General features: G+C 34.3%; 1 protein-coding gene across 7 annotated transcripts in view; it reads right to left on the bottom strand.

The window, feature by feature from the left end:
* Positions 1–2055: 2055 nt before the first annotated feature.
* The window catches only part of HERC4 (HECT and RLD domain containing E3 ubiquitin protein ligase 4), a 116734-nt gene continuing 99663 nt past the window's right edge, over positions 2056–19126 (bottom strand). For 5 of the 7 annotated variants that reach the window (XM_019731764.2, XM_019731759.2, XM_019731763.2 and 2 more), the window contains 6 exons: positions 15786–15952; positions 15081–15147; positions 12663–12745; positions 8893–9076; positions 4839–4941; positions 2056–3308 (listed from right to left, as the gene is read on the bottom strand). In XM_019731764.2, coding sequence (XP_019587323.1) covers positions 3100–3308; positions 4839–4941; positions 8893–9076; positions 12663–12745; positions 15081–15147; positions 15786–15952 — 813 coding nt within the window. In that variant the 3' untranslated portion in view covers positions 2056–3099. The remainder of the gene's footprint in view (positions 3309–4838; positions 4942–8892; positions 9077–12662; positions 12746–15080; positions 15148–15785; positions 15953–19126) is intronic. The other 2 variants (XM_074339506.1, XM_074339507.1) reach the window with 1 other exon arrangement.

Raw genomic sequence — 19126 nt, forward strand, 5'->3', positions numbered from 1 at the left:
TCCTTTTTTAGTTTACACTTTAAAAAGGAGGTAGTCAATTCAAGTAGTTGGCAAGACCGAATTTCACCAAAACATTGTAATCAATACTATTCCCACACCCCTGGGTTAATGCAGCATGTATTTCACTGATTGTAATACATATCCCCAATTAATAGCACACGATGGCTTAGCATTTTTCTTAGTGGTACATAAAATAACAGTGTACCTTCAATCAATGGTGTTTTATTTCACATCACCTACGAAGCATTATTTGGTAGTTAACTGATTTATTTGAAACAAGTTTCAATTCTTAGACGTATAATTCTTAGACCTCCCTTAGAAATGAACAAAGTCTACGCTTTAAACTCAAACTAGGTTGCTAGCAGAAATACGGAAAAATGATCTATCTCCCCTCTTGAGTGGCTCTCAACTGGAACTATTAAATCACCTACTGAGCATCACCTATAAGAGATACAGATTTAACCGGAATAGGGGATTCAAAAGTATAGCAAGGGTTGAGAAAGGAAATTAGTAGGAGAGTTTGCTTCTGTACTTAACACACCATTCCCAAGGGCTGGCCTAACAGGGAAGGCCAACTTAAAACAAGCAGATTCTACTCCCAGAAATAGTTCATGAATTAGCAAACACTGGCAAGGGTGGGAAGCTACTAAAATGGTGAATTCTTTAGCAAAGGAGAAAACTATAAAGAATTTGAATAGCCAAAGTATAAAAGGTTGGGGAATGGGGAGAGGCTGAAAACAGGAACACCTTTGCATTCAGAGCACCATGTGCTCTTCAGGGGAAGACTGCCTCTGCGTATTACACTGTGTTAAAGTAAATGCAGTAGAATCATGGCAGGAAGACCAAATACCTGTTAGGAGAAATTAACCCTAATGAATGACCTTATGAATGGACCCTACAAGGCGGCAAGGACTTGACTTAGGTCTCTCAGTTTTAAAACCTGTGTTCTGGTTTTATTAAATGCCAATTTAAAGGCATGTCTTGGTTCTGCTTTATCAGTAAGTGTGAACAATGGCTATGGTTAAAATTACTACTCAAGATAGGAGTTACAAACACGATTGCTCTTACAAACAAATCAATAATCATGGTCCTTATTTAGTGAACTCAGTCTACAAAGCTAAAGATATTTTTTTGGTTACTTTTAAAAAGCAAATGGCAATTTGAAAAATATTCAATGGTGTTTTAATTTTATATCACAAATCTCCTTGTTAATGCTACTTTATGTCTGCAGCAACAGAGGGAGGAAAAGAATATCAGACTTACCTAAATTAAGCCTTGTACTGTTGTGTTCCCAGATCATACGTCAGGTCCTTATTAAAATAATTATTCAGTGAACTCCATCTGTATTAATCCAAAGTGACTGCTATTTCACACATCAGCTTCATAGCACGCTGCAATTACTAAAGAAAAAAAAAGTATCTGACGCATACATACATACATGTTTTTGATGTAAACAGTCACTGCCCTCAAGGAATGGATGCACAGGGAAACAGTACTGTCACAGGTACATGGAAGAACTTTCATAGGAAGAATGCTATTTTGAGGAAAATTACCTCAGGTGAAAATACTGTTTTAGGGCTTCTATCTCTAAAAAGACACCTATCTCACCAGTTGAAGTTTTCAGGTTAAACTACTGAAAAGTACAGGTCCACAATCTTCTCCAAAATCTTTGGGCTCATTTGCATTTTGGAATTATAAATGTTAAAGAATTTTTTAAAGCACATATATTATGTAGCACCCCATTAGGAGTCTGAGGCATCACCTAGATCAAACACAATAAATAATCAAACACATTAACATCGCCACAGTAAAATATACTCTCGTTTAGTCTCATTTAATATCATAAACAGCCTTACCAATTCAGATCAGGTTTTTCTGCAAAATGAGATAAGCAAATTTTTTCAAAGTTCTTTTGGATTTGGAATTACAGCTAGGACACTTGAGGACCTCTGTAAAACAGACACATTTATGGGAACGGGAACAATCCAAAATTTAAGAGACCTTCCTTGAGACATTATGCTTTTTGAAGAATTTTGAATTTTATATGAGAACCACTGAAAGTTTAAATATTAAACCAATAAATCTTTATTATTTAAACAGTTTTCACGGCATTTTATAAATTTAAAAAATAAATATTTGCATTATAGCAGAAAGTCACATGTATTGCATCAACTCACAATTTAATGACAGGAGATAAGTAAGCATCAGCACCATAAAACTGCTAAGATTTGTTTCTTAAAAATTGAAGGAAATAGTTCTAAAGCACTGAAAATTCTGTCTAAATATCAACCTGCAGCATCAATAGTTTAAAAAGCTACAACCCAGTGATTGGTTCTCATAGTAGCCAATGTTTCTATTTCTGACAACTGTAGGACAAAGTTCTCCCATTACTAAATATTAAGCTTTCTGATAACCCCCCATTTATCAGTAGCATCTCCAGCTTTACAAAAGGAAAGAACTACAAGTTATTTAGATAACTCCTATCTGTAATTTAGGTTTGCACAAGGACATTCTAGGGGAAAAAAAAAAAAGACTGTGTTTTCACCATGATAAGTTTTGCTTTTATAGATTCTCAGAATAAGACTTAAATCATAATTTTTAACCCTTAAAAGATAGCTCAGTTCAATTACAACCATAGAAACTGTACTGGTATCAGAACATTACTATTTTATTACAAAACTTAACATTATTTACAAAATGAAAAAATAATCGAATGACTATTGCAGGCCAAAGTTAAAGGTTTTTCACCCAGTGATTGAAGAAAAATCAAGCAACATTTCCATGCACTCACACACTAGATCATTTGTGAAATATGCAAACTCTTAAAATTCATGTTAGTAAAACTTCAACGTATTCACAATGCTTGCATGTTTATTGGAAGATAGCCAAAAAAATCTATGGTTCTGTACAACAAGTTTAATATTAACACAGTTTGTTCATTTTCCTTTAATTTTTGGCTTTCATGAACACTCATAGCATTGAACACTTTGCAATTATAATAGTTCCTCTTGTCACCTTGCTGAATTCATCACCACAAGAAAAACCCAAACAACCAGTTTTTATGCTTTTGCAGTAAAGTGAATAGTTACAACTCCAAAGTTATATTAAACTGAAGCCTTCATTGTGATCAATAGCTTGGATCAGTTTAGAACGCAGAGTTTCTTTATCTGTGTATTTTGGAAGATCCAGAAGATTAAAACAGGTATGGGAAACCGGGAGATACTCCTCACCACCTCCTGTTGACTGGATGACTAGTTTTAGACTCTTCATACCAAGAATAGGAATGCGATCACTACCTGTCAAAAATACTGCCAAGAAAAAAAAATATCTATCAGCCAACCACTTTTATCACAACAACATAGAGAATCAAGTTATTTAGTAAAGTCACAATAGTAAAGCTTTACATTAACATTTACTCTAATGTGGACATCAATCTCCAAAATTTGTGGAAACATGATTTTTGAGACATACAGTAATTATGTCTGTATGTAAAGACATCCACACAATTCTTTTTTAAAGTGTAATCTTAATATTAACACACAGGAGATGCTCAGTAAATGTTTGATGAATGACCACTGTCCCTAACAAAAATATTTTGGGATGCTTCTTTTGGGAATAAGCTGTTTAGAACTACTTCATAAATCAAATGCAAAGTGCAGTTTTGATTATGATTTGTTTTTCTATTTGTTTTGTTTCTGTCATTTTTAAACAAAAATTTGTAATGGAAGCCAAAACTCAAATCACTTAAGAATGACTTACCGGAGAAAGACAAATACTCTATGATCTCACTTATATGTGGAATCTAAAGAACTGAATAAATGAGCAAAGTAATCAGAAATAGTCTCAGAGATATAGAGGAAAAACTGATGGTTGCTAGATGGGAGGGGAGTGGGGATGAGGAAGAAGAGGAGGGGATTAGAAAGCACAAATTGGTAACTACGATATTGCCACGAGATATGAAAGACAGTTTGGGGAATACAATTAATAATGTTAAGATTTCGTAGGGTGTCAGATGGGCACATGTGACCACTTCATGGGCAGTGTAGATGCCTAACCATTGCACAGTGCACCTGAAGCTGAATAATATTGCATATCAACTATAATTTAATATATACATAGTCATGGGATGTGGAGTACAGCATAAGGAACAGAGTCAATGGAATTGTAATAGATACATACGATGTCAGAGGGGCAATAGATTGGGAGTGGGGGTTATCACTTTATGAGGGGTGAAATGTCTAACTGTTACACTGTTTTGTACAACTGAAACTAATAATAAAACAATGACTTATCATCCTTATGATAGGCAAATCAAAGAGATTCACAAAAATATTCTTGGCAATAGCAGAAGTATCAAAGGCAATGTCACTGATTTAGATATATAAATTCTGACTTCACTTAAAAATAAGTAAAATTAGAACATAGATTTTAACAGACGAAACACAGAGATTAGGTCATAAAAAAGAGAATTATGTCCTGGAAAAGAAAAGTTCTATTTTCTACAGAAATTCCCAAAGTTTTGGCACAGAAGCAAAGACTAAAAAAACAAAAACAGACTCAAAACAAAAAAGATCTTTTTAGAAATTCTACAAGGAATTACAACCCTGGTTTATTGTAATTGGAGGCAAACTGAATTTAGCTTTCAAAATAAGAAAACACATGTAATAAAGAATGAAGATTTAAAAAACCATTCTAATTGAAAATTAAAAACAGAACCTTGAAATAATACAGTAAGAAAATAACATTATTCACCAAAAGTAAATCAATCTCCTATGAGAATAAGTTTAATAATTAAGAGTCCGTTCTTATAAAACATAGAACTAGTTAGCAATACTTACACAGAAATTGTTTTTTCTTTTCCAACGGCAGTTCATGAAACACTTCCCAAAAAATTTTTATCGTAGAATGTTCTGCCCAATACTCCCCTTTGTATTCTGTATTCTAAAAACAACGTAATTTATTTTATTAGTATTAAGGGACATTAGTTTTGTCTTGAATAAAAAATTGGCTTCATTTCCTTAGCACACAAACATTATCCAGCAAAAGTTCCTGTAATTCAGTTGATTACCCATTATTTTCTGGGCATTTTGTAATTTGGAACTATTAATTCCAGGAGTAAGAGAAGAAAATATGTATGAATCAGCAGAAATGTTCTGCTGATTGCAATATCTCCTAAAGTAAATATCAAAAGGATAAATTAGAATTACTAAAATACTCATGGGTTATTAAAGTTCAGCATGGAATTATCTGTGATATTATAAAATTTTCCTTTCATGAACAGAAGTCAAATTAATAATTATTTTCCATTCTATCTTCCCTTTAAAAAAATGGCAATAAGAGCAACACTAATAATTTTCTGTGATAGTCTGTATACAAGATGGCCCCCAATTATTTCTGCCACCTGCTATTCTTGCCCTTGTGTAGTCCCCTCCCACAGTGAAAAGGCCTGACCTTTGTAACATTAGGATATTGTGGATATGAGAAATACATGATTTCTGAGGCTAGATCATAAAAGACTCTGTGGCTTCAGCCTCTTTTTGATCACTCTCTCTGGGGGAAAGCCAGCTGCCATTTCACGAGGACACTCAAACAGCCCTATGGAAAGGTCCTCATGGTAAGATACTGAGGCCTTTGGCTAACAGCCATGTGGGTGAGCCATCTTGGAAGGAAAATTATCCTTAATCAAGGCTTCAGAGGGCTAAAGCACAGTCAGTATCTTGACTACAACCCTGTGAGAGACCCCTGAACTAAAACCACCCAGCTAAGCCATTCCTGAATTCCTGACCCACAAAAACTGTGAGACAATAAATGCTCACTGTTATTTTTTAGACACTAAGTTTTGGGGTGATTTACAGCCAACTTCCCCTTTAAAAAAATATTAGCAGTAAGAAAAGGGAGAATAGGGAGGAGAGAGAGAATTAATATACTGTTAAGTATTTTTTGTTTTTTAGTTTTTTAATTCAGCCTCAGTTCTTTAACTTTCAGTTCTTAGACAGCAAGTACCTTCCAGCATCAGAGCCTTTGGAAACACTGTTCCCTCAGCCTAGACCACTTAGACACACCTACCTTCTTTCTTTGTTCATCAGGTTAATTTCTATTCATTTTTTAGGGCTCAGATTAAATATCATCTAATTCATGCACTGATTCACTCAACAAATACATGAGTTTTAATCAACATCTGGGACACCAGGGAAACTGCAGTGAATCAAGTTCTTACTTACCTTGTGGAGATTAATTTGTGTAGCCTAGGTTAGGTTCCTTATATACCATTCACTAAACTCTCTTCCTTTGTATTCATTACACTTCAGTGATGAATGTTTAGCGTCCTTATTATAAGGGCAAAGACCATGTCTCAATTGTCTCTTACTACTTCTGTCTCCCTAATCTCTTGCATAGTATTAGGCATCCAGCAGGGATTTAATAAATATTTGCTAATGGGCTTCCTGAATTTCGGGCTCTCTTTGTAGCCATTATTATTTCCATGACTGAGACAGTCTTACAGTCTGTGACCATGTTAATGGGAAATAAAAGGAGAACGGCTAAAGTTTTTTTTTTTCTTATACCTCATGATGGTTCTGGGGAAATGTGTACACAGTCCTGGTGATGGAAGAGTATTTATTATTTACAAATTATAATGAATCAGATGTAAAATGGAAGAAACCAAAGTATACTAAAACATTACTAAATTATTAGTTCTTACTGAATGAATACTTCTATCAATTATATCTTCAGGCAAAGTTATAAATACTGAGTGCTAGGTTCTGGGAATACAGCAGTGAACAAAGACAAAATACCCTTCACGGTGCTTACATTGTAGTGAGGGGTAAGGGGCAACAAACAGTAAAGACAATTAAGTAAAACTTAGGTAAGTTATCCAATAAAGGTCTCTACGATGTTATAAAGACATAAAGGAAGTGAGAGCAAGAACCATTTGGAATTATCAAGGTGAAGAGAATTCCAGGCACACAGAACAGCAAACAGAAAGGCCCCATAACTGGCATGTTTCTGGAGGGTTGTAGGCTCAGTAAAGAGGCCAATAAGGCTAAAGCAGAGTAGGTGAAAGAAGAATGACAGAAGATGAGGCAAGAAGGACATATTATGTAGGATCTAAAGTTTGATGAGAGGTCATTAAATTATTTTCATTTTAGGGTGACTGGAGGTGAGGTCAATTTCCACTGGGATCTCCTTACAGTATAGCTTTCTTCTCTTCAGCAAATCAATCTACCCCCTTCCCCCCCACCCCCCCAAAGTAAACTTCCATCTCTTTCCTGGAGGATTTAAGCCTGGGTGCCAGCTTTCTGCATGTCATCCTCAGTTCTACCTGGTCCCCCAGATACTAAAGCCTCTTTCTAGAGTAGTCTTTTCTTAGGTAGGAGAGGGGACATGAAGGGTGTAACAATTCCTTAAATTAGCTTTAAAGTAATTCTATTGCTTTTAACCTAACCCAGCATCCCTGCCATTACAGTAACACAATATACCAATTACCAAGACTTGCAGATAGATTCTAGGGTGTGAAATGGGTTGCCTCTTGATAACCCTGTCCCTCTGGAGTCTTAGATTTCAATTTTCTTTGCTCTAAGCCACTCATAAATTTATCCACCATTTTTTCCCACTTCCAAACTATTTGTTTTTCTTGTTCACTGTATTTTTATATTTTTGTGCTCTGTGTATTCCAATTTTCATTCTTTTATTGTCTTTCTAGTGAGATTTTGAGATGGAGCAGAGATAAACGTGTTTATTCCACTACATTTAACCTTAAGTCCTAAATTATGTTTTTAATTTAAAAATTTTATTCCTTAAGTTATTACACAGTAAAATTGACCTTTTGTGGTGTGTGTATAGTTCTACGAGGTTTAAACATATGCATAGATTCATGTAAACACCACCACCACACAATCAGAATATGACCAGTTCCATCACCCTGAAGAACTCTCTTCTGCTACCCCACAGTTACATACTCCCTCCATCCCTACCTAGCCTCTGTTCACCTTAGTTCTGTCTTTTCAAGAATGTCATATAAATAGAATCATATGATATGTAATCCTTTGAGACTGGCTTCTTTCACTCAGCATAAAAATGCTGAGCGTCAATCCCAGCTGTCGCATGTGCATTCTGTTTTTATTGCCCAGTAGTGTTCTAATGCACGGATGTACCACAGTTGGTTTATCCATTCACTCACTGAAGGACATCTGGGTTATTTCAAGTTTTTGACTTGTTTGCAGATTTTCAAAAACATGTTAATGAAAATTGTGGTAAAATACACATAACATGAAGTTTACCATTTTAACCCTTTTTAAATGTTCAGTTTGATGGCACTAAGTACATTCACGCTGTTGTGCAACCATCATCACCCATCTCTAGGACTCTTTTCATCTTGCAAACTCTGTACCCATTAAACAATAACTCCTCATTCCACCCTTCTTCATAGATTTTTGTGTGAACCTAACTACCTATGAGTGGAACTGCTAGGTCAGGTAGCAAGTTGTATATTTATAAGAAAATGCCAAACTGTTTCCAAAGTGGCTATACCATCTGTATTCCCACCAGCAATACATGAGTGTTCCCAATGCTCTGTATCTTTGCTGACTTACTATTTTTTTTATGTTAGCTAATTAATAGTTTCAGCCATTCAGTTTTAGATGGGGCCTCTATCCAGCCTCCGTCATAGATGACATTTTTCTATATGAACATCAATATCACAACAAAAATGCTACCTAATTCATATATAATTAAAATCCATTCATTGTGGAGTAGGAAGGGTACAGTGTTTTCCTATTAAAATGACAGAAATAGTGTAAAATGGAAAATAACTAAGAGGACAAGATTTCCATCAACAAGCCATGTTTTCCTTTTGCCTTTCCATTTAAATATCAGAGATACGTTTTCCCCTACCTTTTCCAGTTCCTTCCAATCATAGTTTGTATTTCCAATAACCATTGCTTGTAGTTCATTAGGCTGGAAGAGCTGAAGGACTTTTCCTCCACAGACCTTATGAAAGCCCGCATGAAAAGCATCAAATAAGGAAGCCATCGATTTATTGAATATGTAATCCACATAAGCATCAACAAACTCCTGCCTAGAAATGAAAAATCACACATGCACAGAATATAAAAATCATTTTTATGGAGAATACATATTGTAGTCTTACAAAAACTTTGAGTGCTCCTGTACTTTTTGCTGCTTATTTACAAAACTAATTAAGTATGACTAGGGTTCAAGTCTTTATGGAGAAATTTATTATTCTTTCTGTACAAAAAGCTGGTTTATCTGTGAGGCATGTATACTTATTTATCATTCAGAGCCATTCTTAGGCTATTCCTAAGTGAAACATGTCATTTCCTAATAGGAAGAATGATGATGCAAATGGCTATCAAAATAATTTTAAAACAGTCATGAATTCACAGTTTGTATGCACCATTACACATGTATCCCTAAAACAGAGTGATCTGTTAAAAGTATTAGGTGATGAGGGGCCAGCTGGTTAGCTCAGTTGGTTAGAGTGCAGTGCTCTTAACAACAAGGTTGCTGGTTTGATCCCCACATAGGCCACTGTGAGCTGCACCCTCCATAACTAGATTGAAACAACTACTTGACTTGGAGCTGATGGATCCTGGAAAAACACACTGAAATAAATTTAAAAAGTATTAGGTGATGAAAAAAATAAGAGTTTGGGATTCATCAGACTATTTGACAGACTACAATCTGTTTTTCCTTGGGTGTCAAGATATCTGGAACAAACCTTATTTTAAAAACTAAATACCCAAAAGGGGTAGTAGTATTAAGATATCTTTTTTAGGATAATCATTCAAGATTACAAATGCAGTTCCTTATCAGATGTATGTGTATACATAGATGTACACACAAAGACACACCACAAACATTTCTGATGTGTTTTTTTGCGTATTATGATACAAAAGGAAACTGTAAAGAAGAAAAGGAAGCCCCTTTTACCAGTAATTAGAAATACAATTTTATTCAATTTGTTCTGTTAGCCACAAACACTTTATGCAGCTATCTTATCAAATAAATAATGAGAATGAGTACTATAAGATTTCAGTATTTTATACTCCTGTCTTCCAAATTAAAAAGGATAACTCTGTAAGTGGAAATACTGATAAATTTTGCCATTTACAGATAATCTTAGCAAATTATAAAATAATTTCAAACTGAATTTACAAAAAAAAAAGGTTAAAGAACGCCACCATAAAATACAAAATTGGGTGGGCATTTGCTATTAGGTTCTGATAATTTTGTAATGCATAACTTTATAATTTATCTAGTTAAAGTCAAATTCACCCATACTAGTTAAGTCCCTTAAAGACCCTTAAGCATAAAAGGCTAAATTGTGTTTTTTTCCTAAATTGTTTTATGTGCTAACATTTTTGTCTGCAACACTTTCATTATGTAATTAGGATTGATAGTACAAGGATCAAAATTATTTCTAAATTAAATCATCTATGTGAAATGATATTTTTAGAAACTTAAAGTAGAAACTTTAAAAGCAGAAAACTCTAAATCAGTTTTTCAAAACCAGTATTTTTAAAAAAAGGATAGCTAGAAAGACCTAAATTTTTTTCATATTATTTTAAAAACAACTCATTTTTATCAAATTAAGATATATGCACATAAAAATGTCAAACAGTAATAATCCTAACAGCCAACATTTACTGAACACACACACATGTGCCAGGTACTGTTCTAAGCATCTTAAAATTATTGCCTCATTTAATCCTCAAAATAATCCCATGCAGTAGATACAATTTATCACCCTATTTTACAGAAGAGGACTGAGGCATGGAGACATCGACTAATTCACCTAAAGTTACACAACTTCTAAATAGCAGAATCGGGATTATAATCATTTGGATCAAGTACCTGGAAACAGCCATTAAACTAGTTTGTCTGAAGAATTACAACACAATAGAAGAGAACAAAGCATTTCTCTGTCCTACACCTTCTACCAGATATTCCGTATTCAAAGGCAACCATTTGTTAATTTTTTTTGCTATTCCTTCTGATATTTACCTTCAAACTAGAACATTGTTATTCCTCTATTGTTATTCCTTGATTTTCAAATTTAAGTATTATCTAATGAACTGAGTATCTATTGTGAAAGGTGAGGATTTACCTTTTTTATTTATTTGCCCAACTCTCATCATTTTGCCTCCCTGAATGCTCCCATTAAAACAATTTTTGATTCAATATTCATTTAACAATGAATGTCAGAAATGTCAATCTCCTCTAGATTCATTCAAATATAGCAGGTAGCATCAGCTGCACTTTTCTCCTAGAGACAATCATCCCGAAGCCCTCCATCCTCTTGCTCTACCCCAGATTGGTTGCTCCTTCTACACAGCACTGTTCCTGCAAAGGAACCTCTTTGCTTCTGTCTTGTACTGGATCCTACTGTTTTGGATCCTGTGTCTTCCTTCCTTGGTTTAATTTCTTAATTTGGTAGAACACTTCCTGAGAAAAATACATTGGAAGTAAATTCTCTGAGACTGCATGTATGAAAATGTTTTATACATTCACACACTTGATAGTTTCTATATAGAATTCTAAGTTACAAATAAATTTCTCCCAGAATTTTGATCTAGCTTCAGTGCCATTCGTTAGAAGTCTGATGTTATTCTGATTCTGAATTCTTTGTATATCATCTGTTTTTGTTTTGTTTTTTTCCTGGAAGGTTTTAGGGTATCTTTTATTCCTGGATTTTGAAATTTCATATATTTTGCCTTGGTATGTATCTTTTTTTCACTTCCATACTTTCTTAAAAGGCACTTCATTCAGTCTGGGGAGATTTTTGGTACCATTTCTTTGACAAATTCCATTCATTCCATTTCTTTTAATTTTTAATAGTATCCATATGGATGATACCTTTATCATTTTGAGGATATTGATTTCAGTTTCTTCATGCTGCATTGTTTCTGTTTCCTTGGCATTCTTTTAGACTGTTTTGGTCTTTCCTTAAATGTCTACTGATCTTTGGCTGTCCATTCACAGTTAAAAGTTAGGCAGTTCCCCCAGAAAAGAATCCCCCAATACACAGTGTAAAGGAGGAAGGAGCTATATATATCTCAAATTCCCTATTTTCAGTTTAGCCCCTTGTCCCTGGCTGTGCTTAACTGTCCTCAAAATCCACAGTACTTTTAGTTCAGTATCTCCAGAAAGTAAATTTCCAATCTTCTGCCAGGCAGGAGAGGGGAAGTTACCAGGCTATTGATATGATAAGGGAAATAGGTTTCTAACTGCTTCTTAAAACAGCCAATCTTTGTTTCCCACACTCCCCCAAACCCCATATGCTTTCTAACATATTTTTTATTCCCAATGTCTGAGCCTTTGTTCTACCTAATAAACTGGCTGCCTTCTAGGATCCTCTCAGTTTATTTTGTGTTGCCACTGTTTTTTAGCTTCCAAAAATGTGTCTGCTGTTTTCTCTCCTCTTGCTTCTCTTTGTTCTTGTTGTTTATGATCTTTTTAACCCTTTATTAATGTCTTGAAGGGATTTCTGGAGCAAAAGGCAGATTACATTACTTCCTCACTAACCATTAAAAAAGTTTTATCTGAGTGAAAACTTATGGTTGTGACATGTTCCTAAATACAGAAAAAAAAATGCCTACTGAATCTTATTTCTACCACTGATGCTGCTATAATTCACTTACCGATTTTGTTTGTTTACAGCTGTATCTGCACCATTTAGAATGAGTTCTTTCACTTCTGTTGCACCAAAGTTTTCAACTGTGATCTATTAATTTAAATTTTTAAAAAAAGTCAATGTCAGGCTCAAAACTCATTATATTATTTTAATAACCTATTATTATATTCTACCTTTCTCTCATTAAGTATAAGAACTAATAAATATGAGACAAAATCCTACCACCATAAGCTAATTTGAATTCTGCATAAAGCCACAACTAGAAATTTTCATCTTCTCCAGTAGCTTGAAATTCCACCTTGATTAACTAATTACAAAGTACCAAGTGCTTGGTTAGTTAAGTACAGCAAACGGAGTATTTATTGTGCATAAAATTTTAGTACGGTCACTGCAAGAGTAAAATATCAGACAGGATGTTTTCCTTGACAAATAATAGAATGTAAGTGTCAGAATGCACTCAGCTTAAAACAGCGATTCATTCGTCCTACACAAAAGCCATTAATCCTGTATTCCTTGTATCTCTTTTGTATTATTGATCACAGGCTGTTTTTCCAGTTATGTCATCAAGTTGGTTTATAAACGCAGTCAGTTGTTTTAAAACTTTTTATTTCCTTTACTAGTTTACTAATTTTCCTATAAATATTACCATTGCCACCCTTGCATCTCTTCTATTTCCTCCTTTTGGAATATTATCCTCTTCTATTAAAACATTTTGTTAGTACCTGCTATCTATAAAACACTATATAGGGGGAGTGAGATGATAAAATAAAAGATGAATAAATCCGTGATCTGGAGTTTACTATGTAGCAAAGGAGTAGAAATGTTATATTTAAACAACATGAAAAAACTTAGTATGAATGGAAAGTTAAGAAAGAATGACAGATTACAAATGTTTTTGAGGCCCATTCTAAAGTTATTATGCTACATGGAATAAAGAGCCACTGAAAATCTCTGGGAAAGAAATGGTAGTGGGAAGAAATGTCTAAATTACCATAGTTCTTTAATATACCAAGCATTCACAAACTTTGGGATTGATAAATTACAAAGTAAACTGCTTGGAACCCAATGTTTCAATCAACTAAGATGATCAATAAAGGTTCACAGATAACTGATAACAGTTATAAGTGAATTAATTGAAAGAGGGAACCAAAATTTCAGTAAATAGAAAAAAATCCAAGGATTTTTTTTCATGAGAAAAATTATTAAAATAATTTTATTTCATCTTAAAACTACCAAATTTTCTTATAACTACACTATGTGCCAATTCTTAAAATGATCAAAGAATAAACTGTTCTGAGGGGGCACATAATTATTTTGGCAAATTATGCGATAGAAAAACATTGTATCTTGTCAGCTTTGACCACAAGATCATAAAAAGAACTGTATGAGAGGAAAACAAACAAATATACAAATACAGTTTTTAAAAAGAGAACTGAAGGTTTCACCTTTTCCCAAGAGTCTAATTTATAATATTCAAATTGTTCCCTTCTGAAGTGCCTTATCATAACATAACCTTTACTGATTTTCTCTTCTTTCATTGTCAGCTAGTCTACTTTAGCCAGATCCTCATTCGACAGTGGCTTTGCGTGTAACTAGATGAGTCAGTCAACATCCCTTTCACTGAATTAACCAAATTCTGCATCTTTTACAAGATTTGCAATTTCATTTTCCAAATAATATTCCAATGTATTTGCATTCATATTATGGTATGTCATCCAACATTAAGCAAGACAAAATGGGCAAGGATGAATATTAGTGTGAAGCAGAAAGGGATGTCTGAGAGGGATTTAATCTTTTAAATGAGTGGTAAGTTCATTAGTGAATATTACCATGTTATAATAATCTTTGCTTCTCTAAACATTTTTGTAATTGCAGACTCAAAAATGAACTTAAATAAGGAGGACCCGGGTGGGAGATGAGGGTAAGGGGGATCAAATATATGGTGATGGAAGGAGAACTGACTCTGGGTGGTGAACACACAATGGGATTTATAGATGATGTAATACAGAATTGTACACCTGAAATCTACATAATTTTACTAATAATTGTCACCCCAATAAATTAAAATAAATAAATAAATAAATAGATAAAAAATAAGGAGGACCCCTGTATTTGTAAAGATCTGCAGCACGTAGGCTTTGAAGTCACAGAGCTAAGTACAAATACTATGTTTGACAGGTAATGATTGTTTTCCGTTTTCTTCATCTGTAAAATAAGGGTAATAATACCAATCTCACAGGACTATTATGAGGATTAAATGAAATAATGCATGTACTAGGACTAGCATATAGATAATGCTCAATAAATGTTAGCTAAAGGGTTCTTTACTAATTCTATTCATCCAAAGAAAAGAAAACCATAAAGCACAGCTGTTAAATAAAAGGGATGATGAATAATCAGGCTGCCCTATGTGTTCCCATCCTACCGTAAAATTCAGACAAAACGTTTCCTCAATGTCATCTTCTGGATAATCCAGCAACTGCTGCATACTTCTGCAAAACAATATACAGGTTCCTGTGAGGTAAACATTACTGGGTATTTTGACTATTTTGCTTATTAATAAGTATGTATTTTTTTATCACTCTTGATTAAAATCCTTTTATTAATTTGTACTTTTATATTTGTTTCAGAATGGTAGATGTACAATGGCAATCTTATAAACAATACTGAAGGAAAAAGAAATCACTCTAAGGCTTTTACCTCTTCCTCTGAATACAAAGGCCATGTATCCACCCATTTTTCAACATTTGTCCTTATTTATATACAATTTTTATTCCATTTTATGTAATAAATACAAAGAAATTTTACATATTCCAGGTAGGAACAAAGGTGGTCAGAAGTAAAAGTCCAAGAAAATCACTTAACTACTTACAGGAAACAAGTTCCTAAATTTATTACCTGATACTGGCAAAGTATTATTAAAAAACTAAAAAATTTAGCAAATGGTTTTATACACAGAATTCTTTCAGTAGAAAATTTTGGATCGGAGTAACACAATGGGTTCTCCTTTATTAGAACAATTTTTATTTTGGAAATTCAACAACAACAAAACACAATCATCCCTAAAAGGAAAGTTTTCTATGCATTCCCAATTTCCTAAATCCCACCCTTGCCACTTTTTACAACTAACCTCCCAACGTCAGGCATTAGTTCTTTCAAATCATCCAAGGAAGGCTTCTTTTTCAGCAGTTTCTTATATAAAGCCAAAGGAAAATGGAGGTCCACAATAGTAAAATTATAAATTGCTAATCCACAGATAACACCAATCAAGTGGAACAAATCACTGTCTTCAAATGTCTAAAAATGTAAGGAAGAAAAGTAAAGAATTATTCTCTAAGTCTAAACATTAATTATTTTCTGATTACAAAAACACATACTTGTAGTAGAAAGTTTTGCAGATACAGAAAAAAGTTAACAAACAACAAGGAAAAAGTTCATTCTCATTCCTATCCCCCTGGGATAATACTGCTTTTGGAATTTTTTTGTGCTCTGGCTGAGATCATACTACACATAACTTCACAACTGTCCTTTTCCCTAGAAACATAAACATTTTCCCATCATTAAGCATTAAATTAATAAATGAAATGATTACTAGAACTTTTTTGATTTAAAAAATTATACATATTCTAAATATAGAAAATAAAAGGCACAAAAAAATCACTAAGAAACTATTTTAAATATTTTTATGTATTTTCATCTACTGTAAGTTCAGAAATACTAAAACGTTTTCTCGTTTTTCTAATTATAACTTAAGTATTTTCTTATGTCATCAAATATTCTTCCAGAACATGGTTTTAATGGCTGCATATTGCACCATATAAAAGCACTATGATTTGCTAAATTAGCTATTTTACTATAGTTGGACATTTAGATTACTAAAACACTGAAAACAAAGCTTCTTCCACACCCAAGCCCCATCTTTAGAGAAGTACTAATAAAATATACGTTCACAGAAAATTCTGTGAGCTTAGTAAGTTAAAAGAAAAAAAGATTTTTTATTAGATTTGGGTCTCCAGACGTTGTTCATTCATTATCTAACCTCAGTGCTTTCAAAGTAAAAATAGCATTTATCTCGCATGGTTGTCGTGAGGATTAAATGAAGTAATGTATGCAAAATGCTTTTATCGCAGTTCCTAACGTGCACAGTAAAGGCTCAACAAATGTTAGTTATTTTAACTAGCTATGGCAGTAATAGTCAAAATAAGATGGGCATCTTTTCTTGCATATATTTTGGTCCATATTTGGAATATTTCCTTAAGAGAATTCTGCTTTGTAAGGAAGAATTACAAAATCAAAGGATAGTTAAGCATACTGCCAAACTGTTTTCCCCCACACCTATTCCAGTTTATACTGCCACTTGTAATCCAGGAAAATACCTGTCTTTCCACATTTTTGTGTGTGTGTACAAACCATAAACACATTTCTGTCTGAGTTAAAAATGACAACTTGTTTTAATATATACTTTTGACTATTAGTGATACTGAAAATTAGGGATTTCTGCGTGCTTGTTAAATGCCTCTTCAGGCACTCGGCCTATTTATCTTTTGGGGCTAGTGTTTTCTTATATATTTGTATTTGAATTCTTCATAATAGGAATATTACCCTGTGTCACACTTGTTACATATATCCTAGTCTGGTACACACTTTTTAAAATTTGGTTTTATTATGCATAAATTTCATATTTTTCAGTGGTCAAATTAATCTTTTTTTATTGTGCTTAAGTTCAGAAAGTCCTTCTTTAATAGGGTAGACTGCACAATGTGTTACTTTCTCCCTCCTGAAATCCCTCTACAAAGGAATAAAAGTGATATAAACCCACGAGAAAAAAATAGGGGAGGGTTTTAATAGCACTAAACAGATGTTAATATTTCAAAATATGAAAAATAAATGGCTGGTAACTGATTTGGTAAGCACAAAAAACTAAAACAGCAGCTTGTAGAAAGAAAGCCAATGAAAAGAAGCTAGTTTGGACTGCAGGCACACAAACTGGAAGTACCAGTAAATACCTGTAAAGCCCAGCTAGCTCAGTTGGTAAAGCATACAACTCTGAAAGTCAGAGGTACTAGAGTGGGGTTGAAAACAGAACATTTGGTGAAAACTCCTTTGCCTTTCTGGACAGGATGAACCAAAGAGGCTCTGGAATCTGAGAGAGCTGAGGGTCAGGGTGCTGCTTTAAAAACAAAGGGATCAGGGGGCCGGCCCCGGTGGCTCAGGTGGTTAGAGCTCCATGCTCCTAACTCCAAAGGCTGCCGGTTCGATTCCCACATGGGCCAGTGGGCTCTCAACCACAAGGCTGCCAGTTCAATTCCTCGAGTCCCGCAGAGATGGTGGGCTCTGCATCTTGCAACTAAGATTGAACACGGAACCTTGAACTGAGCTGCCTCCCAGATGGCTCAGTTGGTTGGAGCACGGGCTCTCAACCACAAGGTTGCCAGTTCAATTCCTCGACTCCTGAAAGGGATGGTGAGCAGCGCCTTCTGCAACTAAAATTCAACACGGCACCTAGAGCTGAGCAGCCACTGAGCTCCCGGATGGCTCTGTTGGTTGGAGCGCATCCTCTCAAACACAAGGTTGCCAGTTCGATTCCTCGCCTCCCGCAAGGGATGGTGGGCTGCGCCCCCTGCAACTAGAAACTGCAACTGGACCTGGAGCTGAGCTGCGCCCTCCACAACTAGGATTGAAAGGACAACAACTTGACTTGGAAAAAGGCCTGGAAGTACACACTGTCCCCAACAAAGTCTTGCTTCCCTTCCCCAATAAAATCTTTAAAAAAAACCAATAACAACAAAGGGATCAAACGAAAGTCTATATAGTGAACAATGAGAATCCTAGCTTCTCTTTACAGTGTTTGGAACACTAATAAAACACTGACAGCCAGGGCTACAACCCTTCTTTAAAACTCAAAGGGTAAAACACCTATGTATACTGACTTCTAGGTTCTTCCTTGAACTCCACCTACTCTATGAATGAGCCTATAAATCATAAATGTGTGTGCCCATACACATAAAGTATCTGGGTAGCTTCTGAGCATCACACTTTTAAATGTAAATGAACAGACAAGGATCACAAGAAAAAGACAAAAGAAATAGGAGGTATTGTGGGAAAACAAATAAGAAACTATGTCAAACAAAGATAAAGTGTCCAGTATTCAACAAAAATTTATTAGGCATACAAACAAAATAATAAAATACGGCCCATTCACAAGAAAAAAAGAAATTAAAATAAACTGTCCTTGAAAAAGCCCAGACAATGGACTTACTAGATGAAGACTTTAAATCAACTGTCTTAAATATGCTCAAAGAGCTAAAGAAACTAAGGAATAATAACGAAAGATAATAAGATAACAATACCTCATCAAATAGAGAATATTAATAAAGAAAGAAAAATTTTGAAAAGGAACCAAATAGAAATTCAGCAAACAGAAATTCTGGAGCTGTAAAGTACAATAACTGAAATGAAAAATTCACTAGA

The sequence above is a fragment of the Rhinolophus sinicus genome, linkage group LG07 (assembly GCF_036562045.2).
Source record: "Rhinolophus sinicus isolate RSC01 linkage group LG07, ASM3656204v1, whole genome shotgun sequence".
Lineage (NCBI taxonomy): Eukaryota > Metazoa > Chordata > Mammalia > Chiroptera > Rhinolophidae > Rhinolophus > Rhinolophus sinicus.